Source organism: Oncorhynchus gorbuscha, linkage group LG10 (genome assembly GCF_021184085.1).
Source record: "Oncorhynchus gorbuscha isolate QuinsamMale2020 ecotype Even-year linkage group LG10, OgorEven_v1.0, whole genome shotgun sequence".
NCBI lineage: Eukaryota > Metazoa > Chordata > Actinopteri > Salmoniformes > Salmonidae > Oncorhynchus > Oncorhynchus gorbuscha.
The window spans coordinates 40,411,717-40,429,762 of record NC_060182.1 but is presented as its reverse complement, the minus strand read 5'-3'; the positions used below and the strand labels follow the sequence as shown (position 1 = coordinate 40,429,762).

Below are 18,046 nucleotides of genomic sequence, written 5' to 3'. Positions count from 1 at the left end.
TCTTTCAAAGATTGTTGAATGTCAAAGCAGACTGCCCAGACTTTCCCTCCATTCTATTCAACCCTGTCCCGTGCGATTATTGCACAACAACAAAACAAAGAGTCCCAGCGAAGCCTGGAGAAAACAGAGACACACTGTGCTGCCCATAGACATTGGATGACATATCATTCTCTTTCCATGGTGTTGCCTGGCACTGAAAGAATGCCGAGAACAAACCCGGATCTCAGCAGCTCACAGACGAATGTGGGGAAGGAAAAATACATGCTGCTGCTGCTCGAAATAAGGAAAACATTTTTTGCTCTCTCTCTTCCCTGAGATTGTTGATGTGAGGCCTCCCAGCTGTGTATCTAGCTGCTGTACATAGGCCAAGAGGATCATATTCGGGACCATGAGATGAAGGAATTCGCATAACTCAAATGAAGAAAAGATCTCACCCACACATCAGTATAATAAAACATTCCCATAAAGGAGGCAAGTCATATTTGGATCATTGTGAGAGATGAACAGTTCAGTATTAGTCCAAATTTATCCACTGGGTCTAAATAGCTATATTTACTGGATTTAGACCCACTGTGAGCGTTGGAACTTCCTTTTAAAGCATATTTCATGGTGACCAATGCTGGCTAAAATAGTGCAATGTTCTCCTAGAGCTCCGACTGTGCTTCTGAGGAGGATAGCCTAATATAGTAACAAATACAAGAAGAGTGTTTGTTGCTGTAACACAAGAGCGAAACGAGACCGGATACCAGTTGTAATAATACCATTAACAGTTAGCGTGTCATCCTCCATTACTCAGTTAGCTCCGCAAACGCTGGAGGGTTAGATCCAAGGGGTAAGAGGAGGGGTAGGGAGTGAATTGGGACCGGCCGTCTCAGAGAGTGTGTGACCCAAATGACACCCTATTCCCTATGTAGTGTACTTCATTTGGCTAGAGCGCTATGGCTCTGGTCAAAAGCGCACTGCATAGGGAATAGGGGGTCACACTGTTTGTCTCCGGTCCAGTTGCCATGGATGGCTCAGTCAAATGAGTCAGACAGTGTTAGTGATACAAAGGCAGTGAGCATCACACAAAAAAAACAGCACACACACAGTGTATGTTAAGGCCTAATAATGAAGTTATGATTAAAGTTCAAGTGTAAAAGTGTTGTCTGCTTGATGCCTAATTATGTAGTTATAACATATTTACTACAGTCTATCTCTTAAACTCGCATCACTGAAAGACCCAAAGCCACATCTGCCCTGTAATTGTAGTCTTCCTATAAACGCCAGGCTGCAAGAGGGAAAACCAGAGAAAATAAGAGGTTTGCCAGCAACAGGAAAACTGCTCTGAGAGAGCACATTCCAGCCAGACCCCGTTCGAGACAATGAGGGGTGGGACACAATTTTATTTAAAATCTCTTTAGGCCTAATCTTGCGCTTTAATCAGGAACAGAGCAAAGTTAGGTTGAAGGTTCCTAGGCGGGCTACGTAGGCTACTTTATCGAGATGGAGCCATGGGCTGTTTGTGAACTTATTTCAAAGCGGAAGGCTGACGTCTAGCCTATGTTCCAGCTCGGCTTCGTGTTTTCGGTTTATCAGTCAAAGATTCTAGACCGAGATTTCGCGTCACAGCGCCGCGCTTGAGACGAGACAAATCTGGTAAACTTGGACGGACCATATATCTTAGACCGAAAGGACGGGCGTTCATTTTCCCAGTCAGGTATCTTGGATATTCAGCTTAGAGTCGTTTCATTGTAGCAGAACTGAAATCATTTGACAGAAAGTTGGGAGGAGCGCCATATAAAAATACTGACTTTGATTCGCATCGAAACAGGAAAGGATGTGGAGAGATTCTACGATTCAACGTCTGGGACTGAGAACTTTCACCGAACTCAAAGGTTGACATATGAATGGAAGACGTATCTAATACATTCATTTTGGTTGTCTTTTAACACTTTAAAGTAGTTCAAAAGACACATTTTGTTTGTAATATGGGACCAACGTGGCGCATGTCTGTGATGATACATAATTTGGCTTCTTCGTGAAAAGCAAGAAGCTGCGCTTAAAAGGACAAATACAACGGGTAAAAGTCTTCAAATATATATATATTTATGATTTGAGTGTTATATTGAATATCTAGTACGCTGCACATTTCATCTGACATTTGTGACAGCTGTTGCCTATTCGTTTAACCTTTTGTCTAGGTATGGATAGCTGTTTTAAATAAAAATAGGTAGGTAAAACTTCGTTATTACAAGTCTGTCATGATTAGAATGTTGTAGGCTATCAAATACGGATGCCTAACTGACATATTTCCCACATTGACCACATCAGAAAAGCGTCAAACCACATCGGTGCTTATTGGCTAGAACACCTGCACATGTTTCCACTCTAGATTGTCTCCAGTTTAGCGATGGCATTTCACCCCAAGGCAAGGTTCAGTTTACAGAATAGCTGAACATTGCAAAACGTGTCCCTTATATTGAGTCCATTCAAAGCAAAACCCAGAGCCCGTATTCATAAGGCTCCTCTGCGTGGCCGTACTGCCGATCTAAGATCGGTTTTGCTTTTTAAATCATGATAAGTGAGATTCTATGGTCAGAGGCGAAATGATGCTAGATCAGGGGCAGTATTCATAAGGTGTCTCAAGAGTAGGAGTGCTGATCTAGTATCAGCCCCCCCCCCCCTCATTCATTATGGTCTAAACTCAAAACTGTTCCCGACATCACCACTCCTTCTCTGAGATGCTATATAAATATGGGCCCAGTAGATCCTTCCCATCATTACTAGTTTATGAAGTGTTGTATGGGCTATGATGAGACATGATGTAGGCCACCTGTAGTTGAGCTGGCAGGTGTGATTACATAGACCTGTGGGTGGAACACAACACATCAGCCACGGAGGCATGTTTTGTCACTGCAAACTCTTCTCTCACTCAGGTGTGAAGGAACAATCTCTCAACACACCTCAAGCCACTACAGCTGCATATCTTCAGTGTTTTAGCGTTTTCACAATGACTACGTGGTTCTAGCAGAAGGCCCTATGATTAAATAGAAATACAAGAACAGAACAGAACTGTATTGCAACTCATGCAAATCCTGTACATCAACTTTTGCATAAGCTGAATCCAATGACTATTGGTGCTTTACACAGAATAAATTAGGCCCTATTGTGCTGTTGCTCTAAGGTTTGCAAATCCCTTGGAAGTATTTTGTTCCCTTAAAAGACACGTCTTTGCCTTTTATAATTGTATCATCATGTTGGTTTAAGCATGGGGGTATAGAGGGAAAGCTGATCCTACCTCACATGTGAGAAGAGAACACACACAATGGGTGCGTCGCAAACTGCACATTATCCCATACATAGAGCACTACTTTTGACCAGAGTCATATGGGCCCTAGTCAAAAGTGGTGCACTAAATAGGGAATAATGTGCCAAATGATGTCATAAGGTGAATGCACCAATTTGTAAGTCGCTCTGGATATGAGCGTCTGCTAAATGACTTAAATGTAATGTAAATGTAAATGGGATTTAATTGAAGCATGTAGACAAACGATAAGCCTGGCTTTGTCACGTCTGTCTAATGCAGATACAATCAGACATACCAGACCAGACAAGTCTCTCTCTCATCATAACAAGCTCTGAGTCACAACAATCACAGGATTAAAGCTGTAAAGCCTTTACTAAACAACAGATGCTAAACAATCATGGCTATCTGTGGATAAACAGTGAAAGATGAATAATTATCTGAATGATAAAGATATACAGTACGTGGTCAAAAGTATGTAGACACCACTCTAAATTAGTGGATTCATCTATTTCAGCTTCACCCGTTGCTGACAGGTGTATAAAAGCACACCGCCGTGCAATCTCCATAGACAAACATTGGCAGTAGAATGGCCCATACTGAAGTGCTCAGTGACTTTCAATGTGGCACCGTCATAGGATGCCACCTTTCAACAAGTCAGTTTGTCAAATGTCTACCCTGCTAGAGGTTCCCTGGTCAACTGTAAGTGCTGTTATTGTGAAGTGGAAACGTCTAGGAGCAACAACGGGTCAGCTGTGAAGTGGTAGGCCACACAAGCTCACAGAACGGGACCACCAAGTGCTGAAGCTCGTATTGTCTAAAAAATCTTCTGTCCTCGGTTGCAACACTCACTACCGAGTTCCAAACTGCCTCTGGAAGCAACGTCAGCACAATAACTGTTCATCGGGAGCTTCATGAAATGGGTTTCCATGGCCGAACAGCCGCACACAAGCCTTGTGCCGCACACAAGATCACCATGTGCAATGCCAAACTTGCTGGCATTGGAAACACGTTCTCTGGCAGTCCGATGGTTGAATCTGGGTTTGGCAGATGCCAGGAGAACCCTACCTACCCGAATGCATATTATTAGTGCCAACTGTAAAGTTTGGTGGAGGAGGAAAAATAGTCTGAGGCTGTTTTTCGTGGATCGGGATCCTCAGTTCCAGTGAAGGGAAATCTTAACGCTACAGCATACAATAACATTCTAGATGAATATTTTCTTCCAACTTTGTGGCAACACTTTGGGGTAGGCCCTTTCCTGTTTCAGCATGACAATACCCCCATGCACAATGCGAGGTCCATACAGAAATGGTTTGTCGAGATCAGTGTGAAGAACTTGACTAGCCTGTACAGAGCACTGACCTCAACCCCATCAAACACCTCTGGGATGAATTGGAAGGCCTAATTGGAAGGCTTTATCGCCCCACATCGGTGCCCAACCTCACTAATGCTCTTGTGGATTAATGGAAGCAAATCCCCGCAGCAATGTTCCATTATCTAGTGGAAAACATTCCCAGAAGAGTGATTGGCTGTTATAGGAGCAAAGGGGGGACCAACTCCATATTAATGCCCATGATTTTGCAATGAGATGTTCGTCGATCAGGTGTCCACATACTATTGGCCATGTATTGTAGCTAGATATTGTTATGTCATCTGAGCTATGCAGTCAGTTGTCTTTCAAATGACTTGTATATATTGTATATATGCCATTTAGCAGACACTTTTATTCACGCAGAAGAGTAGCAGAGTTGTAGAAGAGTTCCTTCAGTTGCATTAGGCAGATAGAGGCCCATTGCAGGAGGTTGGAGTCGGTTTGCTGTAGCCTCTTCCACTGGTAAGAGGCTACATTGGTACTGAGAACGAAGCCATAGATTTCCTGAGCTGTACTATGGTTCCTGAGCTGTACAAAAATGTTCCTGGGAGGTTTTATTGATGTCCTGAGAATGGAAATGATAGGTTATTTGAAGGTAATTAAATAACGTTCTGAGAACATTGTCTAAAAGTTATGAATGTTTTGAACGAAATGTTAAACTTATTTGGATGTTTTTGAATAACTTCCTTAAAAACATTCACTGAATGTTTCGACTTCAAATAACACTGCTTAGGTTAAGTACAGCGTACTTAAGTACAGATAGGACACATGGAAATGTTTATTTATTTTATTTTTATTTCACCTTTATTTAACCAGTAGGCCAGCTGAGAACAAGTTCTCGTTTACAACTGCGACCTGGCCAAAATAAATCAAAGCAGTGCGACACAAACAACAACACAGAGTTACACATGGAATAAACAAACGTACAGTCAATAGCACAATAGAAAAAAGTTCTATATACAGTGTGTGCAAATGGCGTGAGGAGGTAAGGCAATAAATAGGCCATAGTAGCGAAGTAATTACAATTTAGCAAATTAACACTGGAGTGATAGATGTGCGGATGATGATGTGCAAGTAGAATACTGGTGTGCAAAAGAGCAAAAAAGTAAATAAAAACAATATGGGGATAAGGTAGGGAGATTGGATGGGCTATTTTTACAGATGGGCTGTGTACAGCTGCAGCGATGGTTAGCTGCTCAGATAGCTGATGTTTAAAGTTAGTGAGGGAGAGATAAGTCTCCAACTACAGTGATTTTTGCAATTCGTTCCAGTCATTTGCAGCAGAGAACTGGAAGGAAAGGTGGTCAAAGGAGGTGTTGGCTTTGAGGATGACCAGTGAAATATACCTGCTGGAGCGCGTGCTCCAGGGCCAGCCGACGAGAGCATACAGGTCGCAGTGGTGGGTGGTATATGGTGCTTTGGTGACAAAACGGATGGCACTGTGATAGACTGCATCCAGTTTGCTGAGTAGAGTGTTGGAGGCTATTTTGTAAATGACATCGCCGAAGTCGAGGATCGGTAGGATAGTCAGTTTTACTAGGGTATGTTTGGCGGCGAGAGTGACGGAGGCTTTGTTGCAAAATAGGAAGCCGTATACAGAATGGTGTCGTCTGCGTCGAGGTGGATCAGGGAATCACCCGCAGCAAGAGCGACATCGTTGATATATACAGAGAAAAGATTCGGCCCGAGAATTGAACCCTGTGGTACCCCCATAGAGACTGCCAGAGGTCCGGACAACAGACCTTCTGATTTTACACACTGAACTCTATCTGAGAAGTAGTTGGTGAACCAGGCGAGGCAATCGTTTGAGAAACCAAGGCTGTTGAGTCTGCCGATAAGAATACGGTGATTGATAGAGTCGATAGAGGCCAGGTCGATGAAGACGGCTGCACAGTATTGTCTTTAATCGATGGCGGTTATGATATCATTTAATACCTTGAGCGTGGCTGAGGTGCACCCGTGACCAGCTCGGAAACCGGATTGCACAGCGGAGAAGGTATGGTGGGATTCGAAATGGTCAGTGATCTGTTTATTAACTTGGCTTTCGAAGACTTTAGAAAGGCAGGGCAGGATGGATATAGGTCTGTAACAGTTTGGGTCTAGAGTGTCACCCCCTTTGAAGATGGGGATGACCGCAGCAGCTTTCCAATCCTTAGGGATCTCGGACGATACGAAAGAGAGGTTGAACAGGCTGGTAATAGGGGTTGCAACAATGGCAGCGGATAATTTTAGAAATAGAGGGTCCAGATTGTCTGGCCCAGCTGATTTGCACGGGTCCAGGTTTTGCAGCTCTTTCAGAACATCTGCTATCTGGATTTGGGTGAAGCAGAAGCTGGGGAGGCATGGACAAGTAGCTGCGTGGAGTGCGGATTTGTTGGCCGGGGTTGGGGTAGCCAGGAGGAAAGCATGGCCAGCCGTAGAGAAATGTGTGTTGAAATTCTCGATTAATGTGGATTTATCGGTGCTGACAGTTTTTCCTAGCCTCAGTGCAGTGGGCAGTTGGGAGGAGGTGCTCTTATTCTCCATGGACTTTACAGTGTTCCAAAACTTTTTGGAGTTAGAGCTACAGGATGCAAATGTCTGTTTAAAAATGCTCGCCTTTGCTTTCCTGGCTGATTGTGTATATTGGTTCTTGACTTCCCTGAAAGATGCATATCGCGGGGACTATTCGATGCTAGTGCAGTCCACCACAGGATGTTTTTGTGCTGGTCGAGGGCAGTCAGGTCTGGAGTGAACCAAGGGCTATATCTGTTCTTATTTCTACATTTTTTTGAAAGGGGCATGCTTATTTAAGATGGTGAGGAAATTACTTCTAAAGAACGACCAGGCATCCTCTACAGACGGGATGAGGTCAATATCCTTCCAGGATACCCGGGCCAGGTCGACTAGAAAGGCCTGCTCGCAGAAGTGCTTTAAGGAGCGTTTGATAGTGATGAGGGGTGGTCGTTTGACAGCGGACCCATAGCGGATGGAGGCAATGATGCAGTGATTGCTGAGATCCTGGTTGAAAACAGCAGAGGTGTATTTGGAGGGAAATTAACTTGTGGCCCGGCATCAGTGAGATTCAAACTAACGGTGTTCTGTTTTCTATCAATGGAATTCGTCCACTGCGCCACCAGGATATTAACTCATACAAAGCTGTTCATTTTAGTCTATTCAAACAGACCCCATTTCAAAGGAAACAAGCACTCATTGAGATCAGGTGTAGCCAATTAGTGGGCAAGACCAACACACCTGAACACACTTAACAAGATAGAGGCTTGAGAGAGCTTTGTTGACGCTAAGAATCAATTGTATAGGAATTTATATAACATTCTTAGAACATTCTTTGAATTCCCTAATGCTTTCTTGTGGTTTTTGTGGAAAGTGTTCTTAATGTTTTGAGAACATGACTTTAAATAGAACTATTGAGTAAACCTTCAGAAAACGTTGTGCTGAAGTACTGAAATTCCTACAGAAGAACGTTGTTTTTTAACGTTCTCTGAACTATTTGAGAACATTCCCAATGTCAAACCAGTTGGAGAAAACGTTCTTGGAACATTACCAAACGTAATTAAATATAACCATGTTTGAACTTTTAGGAAACGTTCTGTTCATGGAATGAAATACCAAGAAAATACTGTTATTTTGTCAAGTTCTTTAAATGTGCTGAGCATGTTTCAAAGCCAAGCAACCCCTGCACCATTCCCAGAATGTTGTGGGAAGGTTGTATGCAAAATAACCATAAGAAAACCAAGCTCTAACCAAGTAGTATTTTTAGAAGTATTTATTGGCATCCCCAATTAGCCGCTGCCAAGGCAGTGGCTACTCTTCCTGGGTTCCAAACAGGAAACAAAACAACAAATAAAAAACATAATATACATCATATAATATACATAATAAACATAATACATAATACTACATAACACTACATAATACTACATTATCTCCTGCCTCTGCCTTACGCTTCAGAAACAGGAGACGGCTCCTGCCCTATGAGTCGTTCCGGCTCGCACAAGAACGAGGCTCATGCAAGGCCACCCACCAACATAATACAATACAAAAAATACGAAAATGGCTGTGTCTCTCCACAGTCCCCGTTGTGCCGTAAGACGTTCTTTTATCTGTTTAAAAAAAAATCTGTTTTAATTGCTAGCTTGAGTTACCTGGGGTGGCAGAGAGTTCCATGTAGTCATGGCTCTATTAAATACTGAGTATTTACCAGCCTGTGTTCTGAACCTGGGGACTGTGTACAGACCTCTGGTGTCTTGTCTTGTGTTTTACCGATGAGTGTCCGAACTGTGTACCAACTGCTTGAACAGACAGTTCGGTACCACCAAGCTCTAAGAAACGTGGTTCTCAGAACATTATGTGCTCGCTGGGTTGCCTCTCCCCCTCCCCCCACCAACGCAACATAAATGTAATCCAGATGGAATGGGAGATGGGACTGTGAAGTCAAAAGCTTTTAAGATGAGAGGAAGAGATGACAATGGCTGTGTTTTCCCACGGGTCGGTGTGACCGCCGTGGTGTTGTGGACAGAGTGGAGACAAACGACAGGGAAACGGAGAAAGGAAGTGGGCTGTGTGTGTGACTGGTCTGCCTCTGCCTGTCTGCGATGGCTTAGGCAGATTACTCATCTCTACCCAGATCTGATGGTAGATCTGGACGAGAGGGGGAATCAGAGGCAGACAGTATGGTTCGTGCTCCTCCATAGAGAATAGGCCAATTCAATGGGTGGAGCTGTGTTTACAGAATAGTCGTCTTCCTAAGGGCCATATTAAAACACAGCAGATATGTAGTCTGCTGCATGATACAGTGACAAATAGCACGTGCGCACCCCCCCCCCCAAAAAAAAATGTGTTTTTGCTTTACTTTAGACTCTTTAAAAAAAAAACATTCAACGCAAAGCAGCTCTGAGGTTTCAGCTGCTAGGCCTTTCTCAAGGGATGCATGGTACAGGAAGTAGTATCGAACCCTCTCCTTGTCACTGTTTAATAATGCACCGTGATGGAAATGTGGTACATGGTGCAGCCGCTGAGCTGAGAACCCTGATTGCGGTGTCGCGGCCTTGTTCCTCATTGCCAAACCAGAACTCTGTGGTGTTCTCATATCAAGATCGTTGAGTTGAGCCCGGAGACACACCATTTGTGCAACAGCAACAAAAAGCCCAGTGGTAAAGATGCCTGTTTAAAGATTTGTGGCCTGTTTTGTCAGTTGTATCATATGGACAGATTATTCTTTTGGTATGAAGATCCAACGGAATTACGTTGCTTCGGAGCCCAAGCAGCCATCAACAAAATAGGAGGATGATTTGACAAACGGTCTGGATGTGTTGTGTTATCATAGACATACACAATAGTGTGTTGTGTTGTATATGTCCTTGAGCCGTACCACAGGAGGTTGGGGGCACTTTAGTTGAGGAGGACGGGGCTCTTGGTAACGGGCCGGAGCGGAACACGCGGAATGGTACCAAGTACATCAGACACACGGTTTCCATGTTGTTGATGCCACTCCGTGGACTCCGCTCCCAGACGTCATTGTGAGCCGTCCTCCCCGCAGCGGCAGCCTCCTCAACTGAGTGGCACATGAACTGACTCCGTCGTTTCCCTGGGAATCAACACAGACAGTTGCAACATGTGGCATTTCATTTCAAGCAGTCATTGTTTGTGCAATAGCTGGAGGTCCGTCTGCCAAATATCCTGTGGGCCGTTTTTATTGCTCAGCCGTTTCAGGAACAGAGCCCGTGTTTTCCACTGATATCACGCAGTACATGACTCATGAACCTGCATGAGTGTCAATTTAATGATGGTAGGTGGTTGGTTATGAAAGGGTGCACTCTACGCTATAGTGTAACACTCTACGCTATAGTGTAACACTCTACGCTATAGTGTAACGCTCTACGCTATAGTGCAACACTCTACGCTATAGTGTAACACTCTATGCTATAGTGCAACACTCTACGCTATAGTGTAACACTCTACGCTATAGTGCAACACTCTAAGCTATAGTGTAACGCTCTACGCTATAGTGCAACGCTCTACGCTATAGTGCAACACTCTACGCTATAGTGTAACACTCTACGCTATAGTGCAACACTCTACGTTATAGTGTAACGCTCTACGCTATAGTCTAACACTCTACGCTATAGTGTAACACTCTACGCTATAGTGCAACACTCTACGCTATAGTGTAACACTCTACGCTATAGTGTAACGCTCTACGCTATAGTGTAACACTCTACGCTATAGTGCAACACTCTACGCTATAGTGTAACACTCTACGCTATAGTGTAACACTCTACACTATAGTGCAACACTCTACGCTATAGTGTAACACTCTACGCTATAGTGCAACACTCTACGCTATAGTGTAACACTCTACGCTATAGTGTAATAAGCCTGCCTGGTTCCTCAACAACTGGTTTGACAGAGCAGCAATATTCTTTCTTTGCGACTATGGCAGGGCACAAGCACTACTCCAAACGATGACCATACACACCAATCAGTAGCCACACACCCCCCTGTTCAGTACACCAGATTAAAGTACACACAACACCAAAAGAATGCTGAAACCAACCCTGTCCCATTGCGTAGAAACCCAGCCTCTACCCTCTCTAGCTTGCGTGACCCACAGCAGCGCAGACCTAAACAATGAGCAGGTACACACACACACGCACACACATAATGAGCAGGTACACACACACACACACACACGCACACACACAATGAGCAGACCTGAGTCTCCTTCCAGGGCGCGGCTTCTCAATGGCAGGAAGCATAGCAATCAATATTTACACTGTGATCCGGGCTTCCATGGAGCTGACAGGCCTGAGTCTGGACCTGGGTAGCTTGCTACACACATACACGAGCAGAACGCATACACACACACACACAAACAGGAGTTTGACACACAAACACATAGGGCCGGGTAGTGCAGAGTGCTGCCTTTCCCTAAGTCAACCCCCCCTCTTCTATCCAAACCACCACCCACTCCAATTACAGAGCAGGCAGACTGACTGGACCCTGGGCCTGACGCTCTCTCTGTTGTTGTTTCTGACCTCACAACTTCCTCTGCTGACAGACTGGGAGTCAGTGGGAATGACTAGAGCTGTGTGGCTCCAACCTGCAGCTGGGCCTGGTGTTGTCATGCTAACGTTAGCCGGAACCCAAATTGTGGACTCCATTGTGTCTCTACCCAATGTTGTAGGAATGTTTGCTGGGCTGGAGCTGCGTCGATCTTGCGGCAGCTGTTTCCATTTGGTGTTTTCATTTCAGAGATGCCCAGTCAGCTTAGCCGCAGCAGCCGGGCCTAGGCTATCATGCTCAGAGAGAGAGAGAGAGTGGGAGGACAGATTGGTAGGAGCCAAGAGAGAGAGAGAAAGATCGAGAGAGGAGAGGGAAAATGAGAGGAAACTGCTCAGGAGTTAATGAAACCGTGTGAGAGAGAGAGAGAGAGAGAGAGAGAGAGAGAGAGAGAGAGAGAGAGAGAGGACAGAGAGAGAGAGACAGAGGGAGAGAGAGAGAGAGAGAGAGAGAGAGAGAGAGAGAGAGAGAGAGAGAGAGAGAGAGAGAGAGAGAGAGGACAGAGAGAGAGAGAGACAGAGAGAGAGAGAGAGACTGTCTGTCCCGTATCTTGCATTGAGTGCCTAAAGCATAATCGATGCAGCTCTAATCGTGGTCTTGTCTCTCTGACAGAGAATGGGGGGTGCTGCCATGGTCACAGTGCTGCTGGCCGGGATGTGCCTGTGGACCTCCACAGCTCATGCAGGTAGGTCAACAAAGAATGTGTGCGTGTGTGTGTGGCTGTGTGTGTCCTTTGAGTGTACTAGCTTACGTAATCACCCGTGTGTGTGCTCGTTGTAATATCTTTGTGTTTGTGTATCTGCGCTGGTGTGTATCTGAGTGTGAGTGAGCTTGTTGTTACTGCTGCTGGGGAATCAGCTAGGTGCAGATGCATGTGTAGATGAGAAGTGCTCGTTGTCGTACGGTAGTGAAACAATAGAGCAGAGGAAGTCTGCGTCTTCCTGCCGTGCCTGTGCGAGTGCTGCTGCTGCTGCGACCCCTGACCTGCAGGCCTCGTGGAGAAAAAAGAGAGACAACCCTTCAGTCCCTCAGTGACCACTTCCTCACCTCTCTGGTCTCCACTGAGGCCTCTAGACTCGACCCAGCCCAAGGCAGGCCCACCAGACCTGCTCTTTCTCATGCCTCTCTTGTATTTTGCAGATCAGTCATCTGTGGGATCGCCGTCCGGGGGTAAGTTTGTTTCTGTATTATAATGTGAACCACAGTTGCTCGTCACTAGTCCTCGGGAATCACACTCCCGGGGGAAACAAAGTTGGCACAAAAAAAAATGGCACTAGAGTTTACACCGACAGAACCACTGGCGAAACAGTGGTGCTGTGATGGAGGAAGGCCCGATCGATTGAGATTGTTGTGTGTCGCATCGAATCCAAGTCAATGTGTCACGGGACAGGATGCAACAGGTGCGAACAATCCCGGTGAACGGTTGCTCACAAAAGCTCTTCCTCAACAATGCAGCGTGCAACGTCACAGAGGGTCGAATTAGATTAGTCCAGAATAGGATCTTAAAAATAGAAAAAAAAGAAGCACGGAAAGCAAAAGCGAGGTCAGATAAGAATGACCACGAGCGAGAAGTAAAGCGCAAGCTACTGTATACACAAGACCAGCACCATATCAATGTGCAGGGGTACGGTGGAAGTTGAGGGAATGTGTATCTGTAGCCAGGGGATAAAACGTCACTGGGCAGCAGGATATATAAAAAAACGTAGATTCATAAATAGTAGATTATGTGGTGAGAGTGTGTGTGCATGATATGTGTGTGTGTGTGTGTAGGTGTGTGCGAGTGTATGTGGCGTCAGACTGTGTGCGAGAGCGATGATGTAAGTGCGTGTGCGTATAGACCCGAGCGTGTGCATGTAGTCAGTGCAGAGGGTCCGTGGATGAGGGTGAGCAGCTGTCGGTTTACCTGTTCAACACTCTTATTGCTTTATGATATACAAGCTATGACTTGACGCTCCGGTAGCGTTTGCCAGACAATAGTGTACAGAACAGTCCAAGTCGGCTGAAGTCTGTGTGCGTCTGTTTGTGTGTGTGTGTGTGTGTGTGTGTGTGTGTGTGTGTGTGTGTGTGTGTGCGTGCGTGCGTGCGTGCGTGCGTGCGTGTGTGTATACGCACGCAGCTCACACACTCACCGGTTCCCTCTCCCCCAGGCCCTGACCGGGTCACCGACCTGCTGTGTACATGTGAGAACAAGAAGGGGACGTGTAGGAACGGCACCTGTAGAGGTGCCTACTGCTTCTACACCAAGGTGCATGGCAGAGAGGAGAAGGGCTGCTTCCACAAGGACCACTACAAGGAGCAGTGTTACACCAGCTTCCAGGGACTGTACGTCCACTGCTGCACCAAGAACCTCTGTAACGTCAACAGCACCGCTCCCCCAGACCCAGGTCAGAACACTGCGGCTCCGGCTGGAACTTCCTCTCAAACAGTCTAGAACCCCTTGTCATATCGGGGCCTTAAGGTTCCATGTTTTTATTTTATTTTTTATCCTTCCCCTCTATAATCAGGTAAGGATTCAGACCTCAGTCATACAGGCTTCTAATGGGAACTCGGTGCCCCCTGGTGGCTGTCAGGGGTAATGCCATGATAATAAGATGATAAGATGCTGTGTGTCATATGACCAACGTTCTTTTTTAATAGAAAATAAACGTTTCTGGAGCAACATCGTCTCTATTGTATCTGGTTGGAGGTCCTGACCAGTTTGAACAGCACCGTGGGCAGCTTAAATCGAAGTCTGTCGTTGTACTGCTACTCACTCTTGCCTGTATGCCCGTGTGTCCATTGTCCATTAGTTGAGCCTACGAGGGAGGAGGACAGCGTGATTCTGCTGGTGGCAGTGCCTCTGCTGGTGTTGCTGATCCTGTCCGTGGCTGTGTGTGGCCTGGTGCTGTGGCTGCGCTCCAGACGACAGCACCACAGGCTGGGCTACAGAGAGGACCGTGACGTCTCCATGCTCAAGGTGCCCAGTGGGACAGACCCTACCTACGGGGTAAGAATGGGACTTCGTTTAATCGGCATGCACAGGAGGAAATGATGTCATAGAATCACTAGCAAGATCCCAGGCGCTTTGGCAATAATATGTTTATTTATGTACTACATGAAAACCAGTGGTGGGCGGCTGTGATCCTTGACCTGTGTGACTCTCCCTGTGTAGGAAATCTTCGATGAGTTCTGTACCTCAGGCAGTGGGACTGGCCTGCCGTACCTGGTGCAGAGGACCATGGCTCGGCAGATCTCTCTGGTTGAGTGTGTCGGTGAGGCATCCCCCTCACTTAATTCCCTGCCTCCTTTTCTATCAGCCTCGCTCTCTCTGCCAGTCTCTCATTCGTCCATAGCTGCAGCGCTATACAGACCCCGTGAACTCACTTTCCAGGGTCTCATGGACCTGCTGAAGAAGACAGGGTAGCCTCAAGCGCTACTAGTCTACTAGACACAGTGGCTTGAGGCGAGGCCATACTAATCCACCTCCATGGCTGCTGTTATGTCTGAGAAGTCTCTGCGTCTCTGTCCCCTGTCCTTCTATCCTCAGGTAAGGGCCGGTATGGGGAGGTGTGGAGGGGCACCTGGATGGGAGAGAGTGTTGCCGTGAAGATCTTCTCCTCCAGAGATGAGCAGTCCTGGTTCCGAGAGACCGAGATCTACAACACTGTGCAGCTCAGACACGACAACATCCTGGGTGAGCCGGCGTAACCTGGAACCCGTGTGGTGCAACGAGACAAACACATATACATCGCCATCTCTATGGTTTTGGTCTGGACTAATTGCTTGCACTAAACTGGCGCGTACAGATACCTGTGTCACGTGTCAATGAATGTATTTCTCTCCATGTTGTGGCTGGAGAAATGCACTGCGACAACCCAGTGCGCACGTATCGAGAGTTTAGTGCAGGGACCATCAACTAGATTCAGCCGCGGGCCGATTTGCCATTTTTCTTGAGCGGATGGTCAGGGGGGGCGGAACATAATTCCAAATCATTTTTAGGCTGCAAGAAGCCCAAACAGACATCATATTTGACTAAGACAATCATTTGAAATCTTGCATCCGTTTGTATGCGATCACGTCTCTCCATTACGGGCGGGAATACAGCGGCTGGATAGGAATACAGCGGCTGGATAGGAATACAGCGGCTGGATAGGAATGCAGCGGCTGGATAGGAATACAGAGGCTGGATAGGAATACAGAGGCTGGATAGGAATACAGCGGCTGGATAGGAATACAGAGGCTGGATAGGAATACAGAGGCTGGATAGGAATACAGCGGCTGGATAGGAATACAGCGGCTGGATAGGAATACAGAGGCTGGATAGGAATACAGCGGCTGGATAGGAATACAGCGGCTGGATAGGAATACAGAGGCTGGATAGGAATACAGCGGCTGGATAGGAATACAGAGGCTGGATAGGAATACAGAGGCTGGATAGGAATACAGCGGCTGGATAGGAATACAGAGGCTGGATAGGAATACAGAGGCTGGATAGGAATACAGCGGCTGGATAGGAATACAGCGGCTGGATAGGAATACAGAGGCTGGATAGGAATACAGCGGCTGGATAGGAATACAGCGGCTGGATAGGAATACAGAGGCTGGATAGGAATACAGCGGCTGGATAGGAATACAGAGGCTGGATAGGAATACAGCGGCTGGATAGGAATACAGAGGCTGGATAGGAATACAGAGGCTGGATAGGAATACAGCGGCTGGATAGGAATACAGAGGCTGGATAGGAATACAGCGGCTGGATAGGAATACAGAGGCTGGATAGGAATACAGCGGCTGGATAGGAATACAGAGGCTGGATAGGAATACAGCGGCTGGATAGGAATACAGAGGCTGGATAGGAATACAGCGGCTGGATAGGAATACAGAGGCTGGATAGGAATACAGAGGCTGGATAGGAATACAGAGGCTGGATAGGAATACAGAGGCTGGATAGGAATACAGAGGCTGGATAGGAATACAGAGGCTGGATAGGAATACAGAGGCTGGATAGGAATACAGAGGCTGGATAGGAATACAGAGGCTGGATAGGAATACAGATTTCTACCACTAAAATAACTTGGAGACGATCTCCTGTTTTTACAGTCTTTTATGTCCAAACCATGAAAAACAAAGTATAATAATAAAACAACCCAGCTGGTGAACCCTGGTCTACTGTATCCTTCAATTCCTACCAACGCCAACGCAAGATCTCATCGTTAACATGCTGCGTTGTCGTCTCCCCCCCCCCCACCCCCAGGCTTCATAGCATCTGACATGACTTCTAAGAACTCCAGCACCCAGCTGTGGCTGATCACCCACTTCCATGAGCTGGGTAGTCTCTACGACTTCCTCCAGTACAGCAGCCTGGACCCCGAGGGCTGCCTAAGGATGTGCCTGTCTGTAGCCTGCGGCCTGGTCCACTTCCACACTGAGATACTCAGCTGCCAGGGCAAGCCTGCCATCGCCCACCGAGACCTGAAGAGCCGGAACATCCTGGTCAAGAGGAACGGACAGTGCTGTATCGCCGACCTGGGTGAGAGGAGGAGGTGGGAGGGGAGGAAAGGGCTGGAGGGGAGAGGGCTGGAGGGGAGCAAGACCAGAGCTAGGCTGCTAGGAATGGACCGAGAAAGGAGGGCATTCCATTCTATTCTATGAATTGCTGCTGCCTGTTTATGATACGCCTAGAGAGACCACGTAGACAGCATTCCCTAACTTTTTCCTGTGTTCGTGGGTTGTGTTCAGTGTGGCACGCTGTAGGGAAGAAGGGGGGGGGGGGGGTGTTCGAAAGATCGGTGTTGTTGTTGTACGAATTCAGGTACGACCTCCCCTGTTTCACTCGGTTGAGAAATGTTTTCTCCCTTACTGAACATGGCCCTGTTGTGTCTCCAGGCCTGGCTGTGATGCATTCTCAGACCAGCGATTACCTGGACGTGGGGAACAACCCCAGGGTGGGTACCAAACGCTACATGGCCCCAGAGGTTCTGGATGAGACCATCCGCATGGACATCTTTGAGTCGTACAAGCAGACAGACATCTGGTCCCTGGGCCTGGTTCTCTGGGAGATCTCTAGACGGACCATGGTCAACGGTAACCACACACGCACACGCGCATGATTGAACAAGTAAATACTTTCAAAGTATACCATCTACTGGAGCAAATGGTATTGAGAATACATGTCACACTGTCTTAGTACTTCTCTCAGTACTATTGTAGAGTGTAGGAGGGGATGAGCCCATGTCTCTCATCACTACAACGTTGTTCTTTCTGGGAGTCTGTGTGTGTTTCTGTCTCTATCCTCTCTCATGATTAGCCCTCTAGTAATTATAAACACTCTTATCTAGTGTCAGCAC

The 18,046-nt window shown here is 46.6% G+C and overlaps 1 protein-coding gene across 2 annotated transcripts in view; it reads left to right on the top strand.

Moving 5' to 3' along the window:
* Positions 1–1,325: 1,325 nt before the first annotated feature.
* acvrl1 (activin A receptor like type 1) overlaps positions 1,326–18,046 on the top strand; it is a 21,168-nt gene continuing 4,447 nt past the window's right edge. The window contains exons 1-10 of one of the 2 annotated variants that reach the window (XM_046366094.1): positions 1,326–2,062; positions 2,184–2,212; positions 12,333–12,405; positions 12,861–12,890; positions 13,868–14,104; positions 14,510–14,706; positions 14,872–14,971; positions 15,247–15,393; positions 16,954–17,229; positions 17,586–17,783. In XM_046366094.1, coding sequence (XP_046222050.1) covers positions 12,336–12,405; positions 12,861–12,890; positions 13,868–14,104; positions 14,510–14,706; positions 14,872–14,971; positions 15,247–15,393; positions 16,954–17,229; positions 17,586–17,783 — 1,255 coding nt within the window. In that variant the 5' untranslated portion in view covers positions 1,326–2,062; positions 2,184–2,212; positions 12,333–12,335. The remainder of the gene's footprint in view (positions 2,063–2,183; positions 2,213–12,332; positions 12,406–12,860; positions 12,891–13,867; positions 14,105–14,509; positions 14,707–14,871; positions 14,972–15,246; positions 15,394–16,953; positions 17,230–17,585; positions 17,784–18,046) is intronic. The other variant, XM_046366093.1, reaches the window with a different exon arrangement.